Source organism: Syngnathus scovelli, chromosome 5 (assembly GCF_024217435.2).
Source record: "Syngnathus scovelli strain Florida chromosome 5, RoL_Ssco_1.2, whole genome shotgun sequence".
Classification (NCBI taxonomy): Eukaryota; Metazoa; Chordata; class Actinopteri; order Syngnathiformes; family Syngnathidae; genus Syngnathus; species Syngnathus scovelli.
In genome coordinates, this window is record NC_090851.1 from 13,288,790 (window position 1) to 13,303,147 (window position 14,358).

The window sequence follows — 14,358 nt, forward strand, 5'->3', positions numbered from 1 at the left end:
ATGAAACAGTGGAAAACCACACTTGAAGCCAATGGCAAGCCACTTGCACACGTGACCATCAAATGTGGTATATACCAAGGAGACGCTCTGTCCCCAATGCTGTTCTGTATAGGACTGAATCCCCTCAGCCAAATAATCAACAAGACGGGCTATGGATACCAACTCAGGAATGGGGCCACCATCAGCCACCTCCTCTACATGGATGACATAAAGCTGTACGCTAAGAACGAGCGGGACATTGACTCCCTGATCCACACTACCAGGATCTACAGCTCTGACATCGGAATGTCATTCGGACTTGAGAAATGTGGCCGCATGGTGACTAAAAGAGGAAAGGTAATCCACACAGAGGGGGTCTCACTCCCAGAAGGAACAATAGCAGACATTGAGGACAGCTACAAATACCTTGGAATTCCACAGGCAAATGCCAACCTTGACGAGGAAACAAGGAAAGCAGCCACAGCCAAATACCTCCATCGAGTAAGGCAAGTCCTAAGAAGTCAGCTCAATGGCAAGAACAAGTCCCTAGCCATTAACAGCTACGCCCTACCAGTAATCAGGTACCCTGCAGGAATCATACGGTGGCCAAAGGAAGATATACAGACCACAGATATCAAGACACGGAAGCTCCTAACCATGCATGGAGGGTTCCATCCCAAGTCCAGCACCCTGAGACTGTACACTAGCCGTAAAGAAGGAGGCCGAGGACTAGCGAGCGTGAGAGCCACGATCCAAGATGAAACATCCAAGATCCATAAGTACATCAGGGATAAGGCCCCAACGGATGACGTGCTCAGTGAATGTCTCAGACAATGGGCATCAAAGGAAGATGAGGTGCTGGAGGGACCATCATGGGAGGACATGGGATGTACCACCGAAACATAGCTGAAGTAGCTGATATCCAGAAATCCTACCAATGGCTAGAAAGAGCTGGTCTGAAGGACAGCACAGAGGCACTGATCCTGGCTGCACAAGAACAGGCCTTGAGCACCAGAGCAATAGAGGCCCAAATCTGCCACACCAGACAAGACCCCAGGTGTAGATTGTGCAAAGAAGGTCCTGAGACAATCCAGCACATAACTGCAGGGTGTAAGATTCTGGCAGGTAAAGCATACATGGAGCGCCATAACCAAGTAGCTGGAATAGTGTACAGGAACATCTGTGCAGAGTATGGACTGGAAGTCCCAAGATCCAAGTGGGAAACACCTCCAAAGGTGGTAGAGAATGACCAAGCCAAGATCCTCTGGGACTTCCAGATCCAGACAGACAGAATGGTAATGGCGAACCAACCGGACATTGTGGTGGTGGACAAAGAGCAGAGGAAAGCCGTTGTGGTTGACATAGCCATCCCAAATGATGGTAACATTAGGAAAAAGGAACATGAGAAACTTGAGAAATATCAAGGGCTCAGAGAAGAGCTGGAGAAGACCTGGAGAGTTAAGACTTCAGTGGTACCTGTGGTCATTGGAGCACTAGGGGCAGTAACCCCCAAACTGGAGGAGTGGCTGAAACAGATCCCAGGAAAAACATGTGACATCTCAGTCCAGAAAAGTGCAGTACTAGGAACAGCAAAGATACTGCGTAGAACCCTCAAGCTCCCAGGCCTCTGGTAGAGGACCCGAGCTTGAAGGGAAAAAGAGACCACCCACGGGGGGTGAGGAAAAGTTTTATATATATATATATATATATATATATATATATATATATATATATATATATATATATATATATATATATATATATATATATATATATATATATATATATATATATATAGTATATACACACATACATACACACAGTGGAGCCTCGGTTTTCGACCACAATCCGTTCCAGAAGGCTGTTCGAGAAGTGAATCGTTCGAATTCCGCATCATGTTTTCCCATTAAAAATAATGGAAAAAAAATGTATCCGTTTCAAGCAAAAAAAAAAAAAAACCCACGCCTTTTTAAAGCATTTTTTCATTTGCGCATTTTTGTCCGAACGCGCAACCGTAGCGCGTCGCCGACCGCGCAACTGCACCGCGCTAGTCGCATTATTGTGACAGAGCCGTCGCTGAAATTTAGAAAATGTTTGTAAAGTCCTGATGTACTTTCCAAAATTTAAGTGAACCTCAGTGCGCAGGGAGCTTAATTTTGTCCGATCGCGCAACTGCAGCGCACCGCCGAACGCGCAACCGTAGCGCGCCACCGACCGCGCAACTGCACCGCGCTGGTCGCATTATTGTGACAGAGCGGTCGCTGAAATTTAGAAAATATTTTTAAAGTCCTAGTGGACTTTACAAAATTTAAGTGTACATCAGTGCGCAGGGAGCTTAATTTTGACCGATCGCGCAACCACAGCGCGCCAGGCGCTCACTGTCGCATTGCTTTAGGAGCGTCTTTGTGTTTTAGGATGGCTTTACTGCTCCCGCTTGCTTCCTTTGGAGGCATGATTAGAGTTGATGCAATCCTCAAACGAGAACGTAATAACGGAGTCAGTTGGCACGCGGGTCCTCTCGGCTCATCTCGCGAGGTTTGACAACATTATATATATATATATATATATATATATATATATATATATGTGTGTGTGTGTGTGTGTGTGTGTGTGCGTGTGTGTGTGTGTGTGTGTGTGTTTATGTGTGTATATATAATTCCTTATTTATAACTTAATGCATTTTAATTTTATTTACTTTATTTTATTTTCAAATGAAAACATGTTTATTAAGTCATCAAACACTTAGATGCACAATGATTAAAAATAATGTGAACCACTTAAGACTGGAAAAAGATAAGCATTGTGGTTGGACTTGTACTAAAATCGATGAGAGAATAATCTCACATATGGACATGAAGCTGTGTGTTTACCTCAGAAGTGTTACTTCTCTTCAAACCCAAAGTGAGAAAGGGGAACTGCCACTGATGGATAGATAGTGTGGTGGCAGCTGGATGAAGCCACCAACCACTTCTTGAAGGCATTGAGGTGAAACTGTCAGTACTTAGCTGTCACATTTAGCACCAGCAACACATCAACATAATACTCTGAATATTGCCCTTCGAAATGTTTGATATCCAATTTTAATTAACACATTGGTAGTCACGCATTCACAGTGATTCTTGTGTCATCAAAACTGAATCATTAAATCATTTTTGGAGATATAGTCTCATGTTTCACTTTACTGTCTGGATGCAACAATTTGTAGTTCACCTTGTTTTATCTTCTCTCATCATGGCTCAAAATGATGCAGTGAAAGAGGGAATGCTTCTAATCACCACATGAAAACAAAAATCCTGATAAGAAATGGCGACAAAACTACCTTTCATCAAGTATGAATACCATATGCCCCAGCATCAAGGTGCATTAAATGTACTGATACTAGACACCAAATGTGTTTCAGGAGTGAACAAAACATATCATCTGAGGTGAACTGTATGTCTCTGAAACCACAGCTTACAAAGTTTAAACGTGATCTTCAACATGTTTTTGTTATGCTTGGAAAGTATTGTACGATGAACACAACAAGCTCAGGCATTCCTGTGACAAAAAAAAGATTCATTTTATTCTCACCTCTTTGCAAAAAAACAAAAAAACAAACATCAACACAATATTTTTCTGTTCTAGACATTTGAATGTTCTAAATGTACAGCTGCTATAGCCTGCTTATATACCAAGGTCGACTTTCTAGAGCACTGCTCAACAACCTTTTTGTCACTGAGTGCTCCAGTACTTCTGATGAATGCAAACTAGTTTGATGCACACTTCTGAAATTTGATAACATGAACTTGAATAACATATGATTATCTGTCATTATCAGAATCTTAAATGTGAAGAGACTGAACAAAATATTTTCTCACAATAGTTAATATTTATCAACCATGATTCAACAACATCATAAACGTAATATCAAAAGGCCAACACTATTTCTATGAATTTCTGCAAATGTTTACATTTTCAAATGATCTCCAACATTGCTGGAAATCACAATGTCCCATGACTGATGACCTATTTTTAGAATAGGCCCGTGGGCTACTTATGGCGGGTCCTTGAGGCTACCTTGTTCCTCCTCTAGAGCCCATCAGATGAGTACAGCTTGACTAAGAACATCCCTGAAACCTGTCTCCTACTGTATAATATAGACTCAAAACACACCACATAGTCCATCCTTTCATTTCTGCTTCCGCTAGCCAGCCAGCCACATTGAAAAGTAATAAATCTCTGTAGTCATTTGGTGTTACCTAATTGCGGGTGTAGCATGGTAGCTACTTCATTTCCAGTCGGTGCTCTCCACGGACGATGTGCGATGAGAATTCGTAGCGGTCTCGACTACGATGGCCACACACATTGCACTCAAGCGGGTCGCGGAATCCGTGGCAGCCCATATGGATAGTGAACATGACGTAGTCAAGAAAGATCACCTTGCAGTGACTGCAAGAGTACAAGGCCCCAGGCATCCCCCCAGCTTCTCCATCAGCCCGTGTCACCTGCAAAGCCTCCAGGAGTGATAAGGGTATAGGCTGAGAATGTGGGATCCCGTTCTGATGGTTCAGCCCGCCCAGCAAGTGGCCCAAGCTATACATGAAAGCAGATCCCTGAGGGCCATCAGCATTGAACACATCCATGCCAGGAGGTTGCTGGGAGGTGTGAGGGTATACTGGCAACGGCATATTCATTTTGTGGCCGTTAGTGAGGCCAATAGAATTTATGTCATTGCGGCTTAACAGAACTGGGTACGGCCTTTGGGAGTGAGCCGCATCGCTTTCTGTGCCCGAACGCATTAATGGCTGTTGGCAGTGCGGGTCAGGCCCTGGGGAGCCTAATGGAGGCTCCTGAAGGTGAGCTGCGTTCCTGTTCAAGCTTAGGTCCAGACAGACACCATTATCACCTAGATCGGCACCACAAAAAGAAAGCATGCTCAAGTCAAGTATTTCATTTCACATCATTTTAGAGTTGGAACAAAGAAGCACACACTGAGAGCAACACTGCAAGATGTTTCTTAAAAACGAAATCAAGTAGAAATTCTTGAGGGTCCACTTGAGGTTTGAGGAGAAGGCAAAGACACCCTCAGCAAAAGAGAACCTCACACAGAAACAAGAGGACACGAGATTCACAGGTCAAAAGATGTAAGAATCCAGAGAGGAAGCAGTTGTGCTCGGAGGCATAGCAAGAATAGAGAGCTGGTAGGACGCAGATGACTCAGCTGTGCCACAGACGGAGAGGCACCTGCTCACGTTTCTCCCCTCCCTCCCACCTTTTTCACTCTCAGCACTTTACTTTTCCTTCAGTGGTTATACTATACTATTGAAAGATCTTACTTCATTTATCAACATTTGGAGGTGTTGTGCCCATAAACCAGGAGTGTCAAACTAATTTTTTTCGCGGGCCGCATTGTAGTCACAGCTTCTTTCGGAGGGCCATTATGACTGTCAACTCAAATAAATGTATGAGCACCTCATATTTTATACAGTAAAAGCTACAAAACCAACTGACAAATAACTCGTTTTCAAATCAGACGAGTAAAAACTAGTCAGATATTTAAAAAAAAAACATGAATTTGATGCACAATTTGTCTTAGCGGGCCACATAAATTAATGTGGCGGGCCGTATCTGGCCCCCGGGCCTTGAGTTTGACACCTGTGCCATAAACCCTCATGCATGCAGCCAGCTTTAGACCCAATTGTGACGCTACAACCAAGGTGATCAAGCAACCAAAAATGGCTTTGTGTGTATGAACAAACTTTCCAAGTGAGCAACATAATGACATTTTGATCATTTTATGTTAGTCATATTTTCAAGTTCATTTGAATCCAAACCTACCTACCAAGTCAACACATTCCTTATCTTGTTTTCTTATGCACTCATCTGTACCCTGCTATGACAAAGTCGGAGATGAGAATTGAGGGCGGCTGAGACAATTCTGTAAGGGTCCTGGTGAGACATGGAGGCAGACAATAGACAGACAAGTAGCGAGGACAACAAAAAACTTGAAATGGTGAATAAATAAATGTTGTATGAGCTCACTCAAAACTACACTTTACAGACACCGTACAACTATAGAAACTGAAAAGGAAAGAAAAGAATCATGCCGATTCTGGCCTTTCTCCAAACTGTTTGAAACCACAGAATTTGTCAACAAGTCTTACTAATGAAAATTCAGATCTATTAATATGGTCTAGTCCACCTTTTGATTGCTTTAATGATTGGATCGATAGGTGTATCTCAATATGTCCATAGAGTGTAGCATAAAGGCACATGTAAAAGCACAAACATTACATTACAGAACATTTAAAAAAGAAGAAGCTTTGTATTTTTAAGTGCTGAAATAAAAGAATGTAGTAAGCAGGTAGACATTTAGACAATGAATGGAAAAGTGGAATTATGTTGACAGTCACAGCAATTTAAAAACGTCAGTCCATGTGGAAAACATCTCACTGCAAAAATCCTATTATTTACTTACCTGTAAACTTCTGTGGCATGGAACTCTTGCGCTTGGCTACATTTGTGGCCAGCCTGTCAAGTAGCAGAGCACGCTCGGTGCCCATCTGAGTCCTTGATAGGTGACTGTCGTCTGCCTCACAAAATGAGAGCACAAGAGGCTTAATGATCGCCTAGAGTAAGAACTAAACAAGGAAATGACTGAAATTATTTTAAGAAACAAACAAAATAATCAAAGAGTGTGTCCACTTTCCTCCCTACCTTGGATGTAAAAATTGAGTGAATCACACCTCAGCAGCTTGAGGCAAAGGAAGTACAAGACATCGATGTAAGATGAAAAGTTCCTTTGACCTCACTTATGCTTCACCAGCGCAGACTGAGGATGTACTTCCTCACCACAAACACACTATCAGGCCTAAACGTATGACATTTGGTGACCACATAGGCATGACACTGTGTACGCGTGTGTGTTTCGTGTCGCATGCTCCTAAAGAATGCAAAGGCATCATGTTGGTTTGCATGAGCTGGATTAAACGTGTGCCCTACATGGCTCTGCGGTGCTACTGCAAGGAGGGGAAGTGGTCTGTTAAGCAGCAGTTAAACATCACACCACCTCATACATAACCTATTTTGCTGTAATGAAGGGCCAGCAGCAATCATTTACTAGCCCGTAAAAACAAGCCATTCAGTATAATCAATAAGAGCTTTATGCTCTGTGAGTCATCTAACCGCACAGCTACAGTGCTGAATGTCTATTGAGATGGATGATAAACGCACAATAGCTTCTCACCTTTCTCAGCAGGTGCTTTGCTGTGAATGTACACATGGCACCTCTCTCTGTGCTCCTCGAGGGAGCTGCGCTGCTTGTAACTGCGACTGCAGAGGGTGCACTTGAAGGGCTTCTCTACTGTGGACAGCACATTCAAACTCAGGGATAAGACTTTTTTTATTTTCAATACAAATAGCATCCCCCCCACAAACTTGAGCAGGACAGAAATTAGATGGATAAATAACAGTATTATTTCTCTAAGCCCAACATTTCCAGAAAGCTGATGACGAGCAGCCTACCAGAAGGTGAAGCACATAAATTGAAAGTGATAGTTTTGACAGTCATGGGTGATATGTGTGATAATGCATAGAAGGTTCTTACTGGAAAAGCTCTGCAACCACAGCAGAAATCAAAATGTGCGGGGTTAAGACAAAACAAGACACAGGTGCATGGCGCATCAGTGCATCTGAGTGTGTATGTGGTTGGTACCAGAATGGGTGCGCAGGTGCCCGCTCAAGGCGTCACGTCGGCGGCAAGCATAGCTGCACATGGGACATTTGAAAGGCTTCTCCCCGGAGTGTAGTTTGATGTGGCGAAGCAGGTTTCCTTTCTGGGTAAAAGAAGCCCCACACTGAGCACAGTGGAATGGTCTCTCACCTGGGAGGGATAAAACGTTTGCCCATAAAATACCCTACTGAATCTTGTGTGTGTGTGTGTGTATGTGTGTGTGCCAATGATTTCTTTGAAAATATTTCTGCAAAGTGTTCTGATAACTTCTTGTAGCCAGATGTGCCATGAGGTGTTTACAGCTTTCTAGTTTGACTGTAGTGACTTGCATAAACCCTATCAAAAAGCCACCATCTTTGAAAAGGGAACAAAGCACCATCCACAGTCATTGTCAGAAACTTCCAAACTGTTTTCTCAGATGACTGAGAAAAACAACAAGAGAAAAAAATCGACACGAGCCACAATAACAAACAACCACAACAGTCCTCTGAGTGTAAAGCTGGGAGATGATTCCCCCCCCCCCCCCCCCCTAAAAATGTGGCCATATCATGATATCACGATTAATTAGGCACAGTTCCACAAATACTAAGCTGTAATAACAGCTTAAAAATAACCTGCCCTTCACAAATTTGTGATTTAGTACCGGTATTTGGTCCTATTAAATTACCAAGTGTACCTGATACAGTGGTATGTATCTGCAAGAGCAGCATGCTCTATACACAGTGAAACTACAAGGTTGAATATACCAAAATTCTTACAATATGACGTTCAGAGAACATTTTCTGGAAAAATATGCCTCTAAAGTTAAACAAAACTTGGAGTTCATAGCGTCCACATGCATAATGTAACACGAAAGAAAACAATATAATAATCATAGAACTGACATTAGAAAGGCAGTACAATATAAAACTAGTCAATATACAGTGAATATGCATCCATTATCAATTAAAACAATCTAATTACCAAGCAGACGGAAATTGAAGTACCAGTAGAAAGTATGCGACTGTCAATGAGTGAGCAAATTTTTAATTTGCTGAAAACTTTTTTTTGTTTTGTTTCACAAGAATGCAATGTTGAATATCAACATACTGACAAAACAACCAGAAGGCTTTAAGTTCTTATTATTTTACCTGACACACCCCTGTTCAAATGATATAACAAAACGACAAAAAACCTTGCATTTGAAAAGAGGTCTGTCGACTTTTACAGCCACTGTACAAGGCTTCTTTTTCCCATGCAACACCTACAAAACGCCACTAGGTGACTGTACCGCAACTGTAACACACCCTTTCCTGTTTCCTCTCCATTTGTCTGTCAGACATCCTCAAAGATTGAGTAGAAAGTTAAGTTAAGTTTTTTTCTTTATACATATTACTTTTCTGACATTTATGAATGATAAAATGTTATTTTGCAGTACACTCAAAGAAATAATCTGTTGGGTGGACATTTATTGACTTGCCATAATCATCAGCTAGTTAATGCAAGACTTGCGGCCATGTTAAGATATTTTATAATAATATGAAGAACAGCAGTGTATATGTTGAAACAAAGGTTGGATTCAAACCATTGTGGTCATCTTTGCTACGTGAGCGATTTTTTTTATCCACCTTGCACAAAACGCTTATCTACTTGAGGTGTCAAGAGAGCAATGATTGCACAAGTGTTGTATGATGCGAGGTGTCGATTGGGTTCCTGTGCTTACCCGTGTGACTGCGTTTGTGCACCAGCAGTACGTTGATGCTGACGCAGGACAAGCCACAGATGTCACAGTTAAGCTTCCCCATTGACTGCATGTGGGGAGTTGTGCCTCCTGTCATGTAAGGCCTCTCTGATGTGGCTCCTGCTGAGGCATCCTGCAGAGCTGTGCTGTTGTAAAGCGCATAGTCCACCAGCGACAAGTCCTCTGGCTCAGCCACGGAATCTCTCTCTTCATCATTATCATTGTCATCGTCATCTTCGGTCCTGTCACCATCGTATCCTTCCTCCACTCCTTCCTCCTCTTTTTGGTCCATTGGCAAAACTGCTTTTTCTTTGTCAGCTTCAGGATGTATCCCATTGTTTTCAATCTCCTCATCCTCAACCTTTACCATGCCTAAATAAGAACAAAGTAAGAAGCAATGCACACTGAATAACACCTAACATTTGATGTTATAGTATTTATTCTATTTGGCCTATGAGATTTACATAAGGCACAATAAATGTTTACAGAACATGTAGGTTTATAGTTGTTACTTAACTATAAATTCTAGCATGACTCCATGTAGGCTAAAGGAAGAACTCGGGCAAATCACAACAAGTCAGATGTGTGCTGAAGATTAGGGGAAGGAATCTTTGGTGAATACACATAAATTAGAACCAGGATAGGTGAAAAATGCAGCAGGGAATTCCATTCCTTTTGGGTATTTTTCTCCTGACAAAACATTGAAACCAGGCAGTAAATTAACATTATGTCCTTATTTAACTTAAAACATTCTTTATGTGGCTTCTGGCCACATGCTGACACACTGACATGTCCTCAGGGCTTGTTTGCGTGACCTTTCTTTGAGAACTTGTGTCTCAACCGACCACCAGTGAATTCAGGTCTATCCAAAAACCACACCGTGGTCTCGGCAGCGACAGACAAGCAGCCCAGCGCATGGGAAATGTTCAGATGTGCAATGGAAACTTTGCACACACAGAGCCCTATAGAGTGCTGGCTCTGAACACAATAAACCACATGCATGATGCAGATGCACTGCAGAGCAGGGCTTTAGAGAATCTTGAAGGACTTAAGTGGAGCAGGAAGAAGAAACATCATCTCATTTAAAAAAAAGACATTTACAAACACTAACCTAGTTAGTCTAGAATTTGGACAATGGAAATCATTTCAATTGATTTGAACTCATTGACGTGTATGTCACGTTTATTTACCAATACTAGTTGGGAATGACAGATATTTTATGTAGAATGCTTCCATTTTTAAGTGTCTAAAAATGATTTGCCGCTCCCTGAGCAGTCACCTTATCATGACGGAGGGGTTTGCGTGTCCCAATGAGGCAAGGAGCTAAATTGTATCGGGCTTTATACACTTGGCAGGGCCACTCATGGCAAACAGGTCTTACGTGAGGGACCAAAATAAAAACACGGCTCTAAGACCCCCTACGACAAATGCTATAACAAGACACAATTTCCTGGACGCAGGACACCAGGGCCTCCCTCTGGAGACGGGCCTGGTGGACAACTTGGGCCTCAGTACAATGACCATTTTTGTGGTGATGTCATCGTACTTGTGGCTACGTCTTAGACACTCGGGTGAAAAAGGGTGGAGCTGTCAACCAATCACTCATCAGTTTTCTAAAGCTGAGCTGTGATTGGCTGTCATTGTCATTGCTATGTCATTTTCAGTCGACAGCAAGTGGCAAAATGGCCACCTCCTCAGATGGTGGACTTTGCCTGTTTAATTCATATTCCACAAACGAAACATAAATCTGAACGTCATGTTGGTGGGGCCACATACATGTTACTGTAAAGAAAATTTTGGGTTCACTTCTTCTTTAAGATGATGCCCAGTGACCCAATCCCAGATCAATGGAAGAAAATGGGTGGATGAGTTAATGAATTGATGGAAAAGCATATGGAACAAATTTGTAAACACAACTAGCGTTTTTAATTATTGGCTGAAAATCTTTTGTAGTTAAGAGCTGCCTGGAGCTGTGGTTCTTGTTGACTTCAGTTTTGATTCCAGTAAATAGAATGCTCTCATTTTTGAGTTGAGATTAGGTAACTCACTTGGCCATTTAAGAATATGCTATGACTTATTGCCATCAAGCAGCCTTGAGCTATTGCAAAACAACTAAAGTGAATGATGTCTGAGTATTTTACTTTGGGGTAAAAAAACATGTCAACAGAAGTCAAGAATGCGCTGGAAAAGGTAATTGGCAGAATCTACAATGAAATGACCTTTTCACGAATGTGAAATCAGAGGGTTTGCAACTCTCTGAAAAACCACTGGTAACATTTCAATAAAGGTAGAATTTTCCAGAAACCAAAATCTTCCCATTTTCTGGACTCTTTGGACAAATAAAACAAAAATGAATGAACCAGATTAGATGATGCATCACAACTGAGATTCTTAATTGTGATTTTGGACTCAAAGTGGGTCGCGGACAGCTAATAAAATGTTATAATGTATTCAGATTTATTTTTCAGAACAGAGGTGAATCAAGGTCCCACATAGAATATAATGAGATTGGGCAAGCTTCAGGAAACTTTAACTCGCTTGTGATCTAGTCACTAGCTACTCTGTTTTGGACTCAAAGTGGGTCGCAGACAGCTAATAAAATATTCTAATGTATTCAGAATTTTCTTTCAGAACAGAGGAGAATCAAGGTCCCGCATAGAATAGAGCAAGATTGGGTAAGCTTCAGGAAACTTTAACTTGCTTGTGATCTAGTTACTAGCTACTCTGTAACCCCCCAAAAATATTTGGTCCCAGGGTGATAATTATTGAGAACCATTGCTCAAGCGTTTAGCAAATCTTGTGTCAAACACCAAAGTAGAGGTGGTGATCCGCCACGTGCTTGTGTGGCTGTTAATGAAGTGATCTTGCGGTGTTTGTAAAGATTCCCCTCACTGTATGAAATGTTGCACAAAAAAGTATTAGCTGGTGTAGCCCACCTTTAAGGCACTGCATTTCATTATCTGTGAATGAGATACTCCTTTCTTCCTCCTCCAATGGCTTTGCATTTGCACCAGGAGTGAAATTGTCTGAGAAAGAAACATAGCATCTTAAAAGGCTTTGCCTCCATTTATGTTTCTGTAAAATGATCATTCTCAGACATAATTTATCAAATTGCTCAAGGGAACGTTATTGTGCAATTACAGTAAAGTACAATTGACGGGCCACCATCACCTTCTGTTCCATTTGTGACTACCTTACATAACTTTAAAATATCATGTACAGTAGCAGGTTTACAAGAGTACCACTTTAGAGAAGGAACAGAACACTCACCAATCCCATTTCCTATTGTGGGTACAAATCCAGGATTCTTGTCTGTGTTCATGTTGGAAAAAGTTGTTCTGTAAAAGGAGACCAATTGTTTAACAAAGATAGTACGGTGGTAAGAACGCATGAAAAGCGGTTTATTTTAAGCAAAACCAGAAGGGTACAAGTCCACGGTTGATTGCTCGACCCTGTCATTACATTTAGCCCAACTTGAGAGACATGCACTGCACGTGTATTTCCTGCCATGTTTGCACAAGTGTAAAAAAAATATATATACTTTCCACACTAAGACACCAACACTTGCAAAAATAATTCAGCCCTTGAATTTATGGAAATATTTTTTTTAATCTTGTACAATTTAATGTGGACTTAATTCATATGATTAAAAATAGAATGTAAATGAAACAGATGTTTTTCAGAAATACAATTGGCCATGACAATTTGTATTAAGAGATGCGATAAATGCACAGGCAAAAGGCCTCTTCTTAATCAAAGCCTCATGGTGTTAAAATGTTTTTATAATCATGCACAATTTTATTTTATGTTTTTGGGTAGGGGTGGGGGGGACATGAATAAATATGAATAAATCTAGAAATAACTAACTTGCTTACCTTTCCAGTTGACAAAGTTCTGCTCACTCTGTGGAAGATTTCACATTCCACCAGTTTCTGTGAATGTGGAATATAAGCATCATCACTAAAAGGGCTTTTGGAGAAATCACTTAAAGGAACAGACCTCATTTCAAACAAGGTGGAGCAACGAAGAAGATGCAAATTCAAAATGCACCAGCAACCAGTTTTTAGAGGACCAAATGAGCTTTTCTATCATTTGAATATGAACATTTGGGGCTTCAGCATGATGTTTTTGACTGAATTAAATAATCGATACTGATAATGACATCAAATCTATCCACATGATTGTTTTATTTCAAGGAGCAACTACGCCATCCTGTGGCTAAAATAAACTTTTTCATAGACCTCATAAACATGAATCCTGCATCAAGATACGCAATTGAGTAAACATTTGACATTTGAATACTGTTTGAAAAAACTGCTTAATAAAGCATTATGAAAACAAGAAACAATGAGAAACTAAGACACAGATGCATGCTTTGGGGGGATATGTTCGCAAGTGAACATTTAGCTCAATGACAAGCATTATTTGAAAATAAACAAATAGCAGGCATTATTAATCAGATGAAATAGGTGCACATGAAGTGCCTGGCTCATCAGAATGAACAAAACTCATTGAAGCACCCACCTGGGTTGTAAGCCTTGGCGGCTGCCCATGGGCCACCGTGGCAACCAGCCACCCGCCTGAGGAAAAAAAAAGCATACTCATAAAGGCAGTACAATACATGCAAGGTTTCCATGGTAAAAAGGAGGCGATTGAACGATGCAGATTAATAAAATCCTGTTCAAAACCTTGAAGGAATGGGTGAAGGACAAACAAGAAGCACAGAATCAGATCAGAGAACCCACTTAATAAGCTGTTAGTCAGTGTTTCGGTAAATCTTACTTTGCACTCCGTTGGGTGTGGTGGGGGGAGGTGGGGGGGATGTAGGCTGGGGGCCAGTGGAGGAGGGTGCTGTTAGGAGGGGTTACACTGTCCATTTGCCTTTCAATGCTGCCCATGTCAAGAGACCGCAAATTAGAACATGTGGACTGAGACATGGCAAATTGGG

The 14,358-nt window shown here is 41.4% G+C and overlaps 1 protein-coding gene across 5 annotated transcripts; it reads right to left on the reverse strand.

The window, feature by feature from the left end:
- Nucleotides 1-3,513: 3,513 nt before the first annotated feature.
- Nucleotides 3,514-13,953, reverse strand: LOC125969177 (zinc finger protein Aiolos). Of its 5 annotated transcripts, none has more exons than XM_049720991.1 (9): nucleotides 13,935-13,953; nucleotides 13,286-13,342; nucleotides 12,681-12,748; nucleotides 12,347-12,436; nucleotides 9,393-9,782; nucleotides 7,673-7,840; nucleotides 7,205-7,321; nucleotides 6,437-6,547; nucleotides 3,514-4,864 (listed from the first exon to the last, which is right to left on the reverse strand). In XM_049720991.1, exons 3-9 carry the CDS (start codon nucleotides 12,730-12,732, stop codon nucleotides 4,242-4,244), a joined length of 1,551 nt encoding a protein of 516 aa, XP_049576948.1. In that variant the 5' UTR covers nucleotides 12,733-12,748; nucleotides 13,286-13,342; nucleotides 13,935-13,953; the 3' UTR covers nucleotides 3,514-4,241. The 5 variants fall into 5 exon arrangements, with proteins under 5 accessions (XP_049576948.1, XP_049576949.1, XP_049576951.1 ...); XM_049720992.1 differs by lacking the exon at nucleotides 13,935-13,953 and adding an exon at nucleotides 13,410-13,428; XM_049720994.2 differs by lacking the exon at nucleotides 12,347-12,436.
- Between the last annotated feature and the right edge of the window lie 405 nt (nucleotides 13,954-14,358).